At 31.9% G+C, this 7,857-nt stretch overlaps 1 protein-coding gene across 3 annotated transcripts in view; it reads right to left on the bottom strand.

Moving 5' to 3' along the window:
- Positions 1–231: 231 nt before the first annotated feature.
- Positions 232–7,857, bottom strand: part of LOC100575761 — a 34,617-nt gene continuing 26,991 nt past the window's right edge. For all 3 annotated transcript variants that reach the window (XM_029490112.1, XM_029490113.1, XM_029490114.1), the window contains one exon: positions 232–2,299. In XM_029490112.1, coding sequence (XP_029345972.1) covers positions 1,645–2,299 — 655 coding nt within the window. In that variant the 3' untranslated portion in view covers positions 232–1,644. The remainder of the gene's footprint in view (positions 2,300–7,857) is intronic.

Here is a 7,857-nt window from a genome sequence, read left to right as displayed (position 1 = left end):
CTGGAATAAAACGTTATTTATGTAAGTACCTACCTGGGCTACCTACAAATTCACAAATACAATAATATATTTTTATTATAATCATATAATATAAAGTTTACCTAAATTCAAATTTAAAATTAACTGTACTATAGTCTATAATATGTCTTTATGTCTATATTTTACTATGTTTAGTCAATAATTCTTATCACATAATAATTATTATAAAACAATTGTATAATAGTATGGAAATAACAATTTTTGACATTAAAGTTAAACAATATCAGTAACTTAAGTCCCCAACAAAACGTTCTACAAACTAAAGAACGGTTTAATAAAATATCAACGCGCACGTGGAATTATCGTGACCTAAATATTTAACGTACCAATACTACCTATTATAGGCTATAACATGTAAAATGTAATATGTATATTATCATGTACAATACTATAATGTAGGTACACAACTTTATTATTCTAGCAGGTATAATATTTCGTGAATTTCGCACTTATACAAATTGTATGTCTAACACAAAAAAAACTTAACGTGCATTATGTATAAGAATGAGTATTATTTTTTTTTTTAATACGAATTAAATTAGTTTTTTTATACTTTTTTCATTATAGCATATTAGCTTTAAAGATATGACGAATTATAAAATAAGTATATCAATATGCGTAGGTACGCGTATCGTAAATTGGACGCGCAAACGTGGGTAAATATATTATTTTATCAGAATTAAACATATGACAGGGACAATACAAATCGACCAATGTAAATGTTATCAAAGTAAATAGTAATATACATTATAATAAGTCATATATTATATTTAAATATTATTGTACTAAAATATTGTAATTTCCATTATTTTATTCACAATAAATATATCTATTTACACGCGCATTTTTACTGTTACGTAACGAGATTCTGTAACGCTCTAACTTAGCTTAATCTCTTTAATTCAGTAGTATTGATTATAACTACCTAACACTGTCTTAAAAAGTTTTGCACATGTATTACACATATTAGTAATTAGTAATTACACACATCTATATCGTTTTGAATCACACCATCTAAAAAATCTTTATTTCTTAACTATACACAGTGATCACCTGTACCGTGACGTAGACCTAACAGGTGACACTAATATACGCGCAGTTCAAGAGACACAATGCTCTACAGTTTAGTAGTGTACTTATAATCTATACCGAGAGTCACCAAAATGGAGGCTTGTAGACAAACTTATCTATAGAAATGTTTTTTTTATTTAAAAAAAGTTAGGACGTAGTTAATTATAAGTTTAAAACCATAAAATGGGGTACAATTACATTGAAAACAATGGATTTGTTCATGTTGGTATATAAATATTTTTAGATATTTTTAAAATATATATGACATATTATGTATTGCCGTACTATAGGTAACTGTATATAAGAAGGCCTTTTCGCATGTCTTTTTTGTCCCTCGCCCACTTTTAAAATTCCTGGCTACGCCACTTTACACCTGTGGCCTATTTATGATGTGATTAGCTGAGTGGCGACTCAAAAACAGCACAAGCGCTTCAGTTGACCAGTTAAGTTGGGGCGACTTTCAAAACGACACAATAGACTCGAATATACTCGTAAAAACGCAGACTAGGTCGGTAAGCGAGTGTACATGTCTATTTATACATATACAATGACAGTAATAGTACTATATAATAATTGAGACAGCGATTGCGCCACCAACCTGAGCGATGAGACGAGCCTTGGTTCCTGGTCGGCGCCGGACGCCTGCAGCTGATCTGTACTCGGTTCGACAACGGTGGCGTCGGCGATGGCGATGGCCGCCCGTAACTGGAGCCCCTCCTGTCGCTGCACCATCACCGCCGAGGCGACGGCGTCTTGAACGCTCCTCCTGCGACCGTACTGTCTGGGCCTGGAGGTCGACGCCGTCGGCGACCGCAGCCTATTAGCCACATCCACCGGGAACGGAATCGACGACGATGGGCCGCGAGTCTGCGGTTTGGGCCTCAAAGACCTGGAACCGCTCGCGGCCACCGTTATCATGGTGGGTGCGGGGATGGTGGCGTAAGTCTGTTGCTGTTGCTGTGGCTCAGTGGACGGTGGCTGTGGCCGGCAACTGTCGCTGCGATAGTGACGGTGGTGTCGCTGCAGTGGTACCCGCGCTACCGAGGTTGTCACGTCCGCCGGCCACGGTCGCCCGTCGTCTGTTGACGGCCCCGGTTCCCCGGGCAACCGTTCGTCGCTCAAGCGCCGTTCTGCTGTCGACTCCTCCGCGGTAGTAATGCGCATTGCCTCCGCCGCCATTGACGTACCACTGCAAAAGAAATGTATTTCAAATATTATTACAAGTTGTTGTTACTACTGATCTATTGTATAAATGTTATATATAATATTTATATACTTAAATTAAAACATGGGATAACTACGAGCCATATGGGATGTGGGGTAATATCAATATCTGAGCGCAACAGTGGCCAATGCCGCATCAAACGATTAATGGACATCATTTTAAGGGTTATTATTAAGCCATTGTTGCATTATCATGGAACATAAAATATATATCGATGAAAATGAAACAACATAATATTATGTTGTATGTTTCATTGTATATTATATAATGCTGCATCGTTTTGTACTATAGTGTAATATTAAAAAAACAAAGCTAGGCGGGTGTTACATAAAAATATTTCTAATTCATAACAAAATCTGATAAAAATTTAAATGAAAAAAATGATGGGATAGACCACTGATTCAAGACTTCATCTAACCTGGGCTATAACTAACTAATTATTATACATTATAAATGTATAAAACAAAAATAAATTATTTAAATTCTTTCAAATAAAACATTGGCATATCAATTTATTATTGTTATCAGGGACGGAGTGGTCGAGTGGATTAAGGCGTCAGTTGCGACGCACACCGGCGCCGGTTCGTACTCGGCCGCGCGTGGAATATTTCTTCGGGCAAGTCACGGTGTCCGGAGAGAAGTGCCGCCATCCCCTTCCCGGGCATGGCAGATACCTATACGGGTGTCCACTAAAAAATCTGCCAGACCAAAAACACACGTGTTTTACAAACCTACAATTTCCTCCCCTACAAACCAAAAAAAACAACAGCTATAATGGCCAGTAGCCGGGCTTCGTGATCAATAAAAATATATATATATATATTATTATATTTTATTGTATTCAGATATTATAGACGAATTGATTGTTATTTTGTTACAATATTTTTATGTTTTTATTTCATAACTCTTATACTTAGCCATTATCGGTTATCAATTTATTGACAACATCAAATATCAAATTAAATTACATGTAGGAGTAGGAACCTAATATATTATATGCACTCATATGCTAAATCGTATAATGTGTAGGTATACGTATAGTTAACACTAAAGATGTTATAGATAGTCGATGATAAGCTTGTATGATACGTATATAGACCATTATTCATTGGTGACATAATATTTGTGGATTATTTGATTGCATATTTCAGATTAAACAATTGTTTAAACGGCTTAAAATACAGTATTTAAATCGTAGGTACATATTATTTTATCGGACTGTACAATATTCACAAAAATTGTAAATACAAAATTTATTATTTTTATTATGATGTATTAGAATATCATTAAAGGCAATTTGTATAGGTATAGAAATATAAAAAATTCATAATAGATTTTTTCTTTATTTTATTATTTAATTAAGGCGTTTCTAGATAGGTAGCTACCAATAAGCCTACTGATATAATAATAAAATATTAACATATTAGGTTTAATAATTATCTGGATATGTTGTATCCTTCATAGGCAGTGACTGGTGATAGATGTCACTCTCTGCAGTCATGAGGTATTCCTCTCTTGAGTCGGCGATGTTTTGGAGGACTTACATTTAAGTTGTAGTAAGTGGCTCCGTTTCAGTTTATAAGCGAATGGAAGAATTTGTTTCTTATTGAGTTTATAGGTTTTTAATTGTGGGGATTTTCAAGTCTTTATGCAGTGCTTTGTTGCGTATAAACCAGAGAGCATCCGTTATTATGTGAATTGCGACGTATTTTGTTTTGAAATATTTGTATTTTATTTAAATTACTTTTAGCACAACTTCCCCATATTGGGCATGCGTATAAGATTAAAAGTCTTAAAACTTACTTATATATCATAATTCATAAGTGAGGATTTTTTACTTATGGTTAATTTTAAATTTATTATTGGAAACAGAACTCCTAAACGTCGGTGTGCTTGCTTGAGTTTAGCTGCAGGTGAGGCCACCAATTGAGTATTTTTTATCAAGAATAACGTCTAAGTATTTTACCGACGATTTCAATGCTATTTGTACGTTGTCAAATTTAACTGGTTGAAGTGATTGTGATCTATGTATGGAAAAAAGTACTGCTTGGATTTTTTGTTGGGTTTATAAGTGATCTCCATTTTTTGCACCATACAAAAATAAAATTGTTTTAAGATGTTTTTATGGGGTACGACCAAATTATCAAATATAAAACTTCTCCAATAATTTCAGTTAATTGGTCTTCGTTTCATTTTAAAAGCCCCATGGTACGTCAGTAATCTCTCCCTCTACTCTGACCTCAAAATCCCAACCATTTATACACTTTCCGTTCACTATTATAAATCATTCCACAAAAACACTTTCAATCACTCAAATTCACTAATTTCAAACCTCTCATCTCTTACTCTTCCTAATAACCCAACTCACCATCTCAAACGAAATTAGCCCTGGGACCTCTTTAACATATAATAAAAAAAATTTAAAAAAAAAAAACCTGCTTAGAATTTTGAAGTAGAGTCATTGGACCCCTCTTCTATCATGCCGTTCCGTCTTGTGTATTTTCTTGTTTTCTAATAAAAAAAAAAGATGGTTTTGGACTGCAGTTATTATTACATGAGTATCCAAAGCTTTACAGTAGATGATAGTATCGTGAGAAAAAAGGGCGATATTTGTATTCGTAGTTTGTGGAATGTCAAAAATATAAAAATTAAACAAAATAGGGCTTAGATTGGATCCCTGAAAAACTCCAGCTTGAATATGTCTACAATATGATTGCGTTTCATCTATTCTAACAACAAAACATCTGTCACTGAGAAAGGATTTTAATATATATATTACATATATTAAAATATATATTGTGGTACGTTTGCGTATTTTAGTGTATAGAAACGACCATCGTGCCAAACACGGTCGAATGCTTTTGCGATGTCCAAAAAAACTGCACCTGTATGTCTTCTTTTTTGAAACCAATTCATAATAGTAAAATGTAGTATATAATAATTTCTAATATGAATAAAAAATATAAACTCAGAATCGATTTAATAAATAAATTAAGTTGGTTCCTTTAATTGTACATTATAAAATGTACCTACATTTTAGTCGATATAAAATTGTTAAATATTCTAATTTATAGTAATGACAGGTATAATTTTTAACACGTATATTGTATGTATAATCTATTAGATAACAATATCATAAAACAAAGTATACGGTTTTCCATAGAAGTACCTATAATATTATGGGCGATTGTGAACTCGGCCCGAGGAAAAAAAATATTCAAAAGGTGTATTGTAAACTCGGCCCCTGTTTTTTACAGGTAAAAATAATTTAGATGTAAACTGGGCCCGGGGTTTTTACAGGTAAAAATGATTGACGTGTAAACTCGGCCTGAATAAAAATATAATATGTATAATATTTTTTAGAACAATTTAGAGGACACCATGTGGAGGTGATAATCATTATATCCTCCAAAAATTATTTTCATATTTTTATTCATAGTATGAAGTTCGTTATATAAATGTAGAATTCACTAAAATTGTGAATGAATTTAAGAAAATGTATCCATGTAAAATTAAAAGTGTACAAAAGTGTACAAATATAATTAAAACTGTAGTGCAATAGTTAATAATGTAAGGTTATAATATAAATCTATTTTTTTAAATAAAAAGCCATGTGTTCGACGTACCTATTCACTCGCCGATATATACACACCGATACATAGGTACTATTCGTTAACAACAAATTGTTCCTTATTGGTCAAAATAATTATCGGGCCGAGTTTACAACCGTCCTTTTTTATCATTTTAAATCTCCGGGCCGAGTTTACAATCGACCTATTTTATTACCTAAAATTTCCGGGCCGAGTTTACAACAAAAAAGGTGACTGCGGGTCCAGTTTACATTTGCCCAATATTATAGTTATAAACACACTCAAACTTAAAAAGGCGGGCAAGTGGGCATCGCTCTGCTGTACAGTAGGTTACAAGTGGGACAATGTAATGGATGGTATTAAATTTGAATTCAATGATAGGTATAATACCATTGTATAAGAAAAACGATTCTGAGCGAAAACGGTCAGTCAGCCTATAAAATATTATTAAGTATATTTGATGATATTTTTGTGAATAAAGTAATTTATTTACTTATTTACGTGGAACCTTGTTTTAAATTTTCCGTTTTAAAAAAAAAAAAAATTGTATTGATATTAAATATAAATTGTATTGAAAAAAAACTACAAAATTTAAAATTTAAAATGTCTCTTAATATCTCAAAACGAATCAAATCATTAAAGTTATTATTCTTAGGTATTTCATTGTCATTTTATTTGTTAAAGGTTAATGTTTGAATATCCTATTGTGTTAAATTGATAACTATCACTGTTTAGAATTCACTATGTATAGGTACAATATAATTTATTTGACGAATCTCATGTCACATAATTATTTTACACTGACCAAATTATAATATTAAAACATATTATGATCTGCATAACACCAAACATATTCATATACAATTTAAATATCTACATATTTTAATAATAAAAAACATTTCTGAAATGTTGTAACCTACCTACAAAAATGGTATTTTTTTAGGGACGCTTGACGCCTAGTCAAAAATATGCGTTGGTTTATAAGCAACTTAGTAATTTAACATATAATAGCGTATATTAACATTGGCAACAATTGTGAGTGGGATACATATTTTATTCATCGATATGTGTAGGTCAGTTCAACAAATTTACATTTTAAGCTACCTACAAACTGTGTAAAATCAGTTTTTTTAGTATGGGACATAAAAATGAAAATTAACTGCCCCGTATTCAAATATAGATATTTTCATCAAAAATCAATATTTGTCTAAGCCCACGCAATACATAATATAGTTATAATAGTTGAAATGATATAAATATAATATTATAATGTATATAAAACAATATCACAAAAATAAACAAATAAACAAATCTACAATATATATCGTATCATTGATTATTATTAAGTATATTGTATAATCAATGATCGTATAATATGTTAGTTATAGTATCTATCTAATTAATATTATCAGAATTATGGAATCTTGGTAAATATTTATTATTATTATCTCAGGACGAGGTCTCAGAGCTATAGTCTCCAAGCAAGACACATAGCCAGTTTTCATAGACCTTATACTCATAGACCGGTCCATCCTATACAAAATACATTGATAGTCGCGTGCCGACATGTCGCAGTGATACAGCCGGTAAGAGTCCCGGTGCCAGTTTTTCAAATGTTCCACAATTCTATAAAATTTAAAAATTATATTTTATATTTTAGTTTCCACCTAAATAATAAGACTTTTCCACTAATCTACTACCCGATACCTATTAGGGGGAGTTGATAGGGTGTATTATATCGAAAAAAATTACTTTACGGGAATAACTCTCGAGCTTTTTAGAATTGTCGGATTTTGATGACTATTTTTTTATCTGAAAGAAAAGACTTTCTACAGCCCGCATCGATCTTTGATTTTGTATTTTATTTCAAATAATAGTATTAAAAAATGTTTAAAAAAATGCTTTTTATCTTGCAATTTTTAGACATATTAT

This window comes from Acyrthosiphon pisum, chromosome A2 (assembly GCF_005508785.2).
Source record: "Acyrthosiphon pisum isolate AL4f chromosome A2, pea_aphid_22Mar2018_4r6ur, whole genome shotgun sequence".
In the NCBI taxonomy this organism is placed as follows: Eukaryota; Metazoa; Arthropoda; class Insecta; order Hemiptera; family Aphididae; genus Acyrthosiphon; species Acyrthosiphon pisum.
This window is presented reverse-complemented; position numbering and strand designations above follow the sequence as displayed.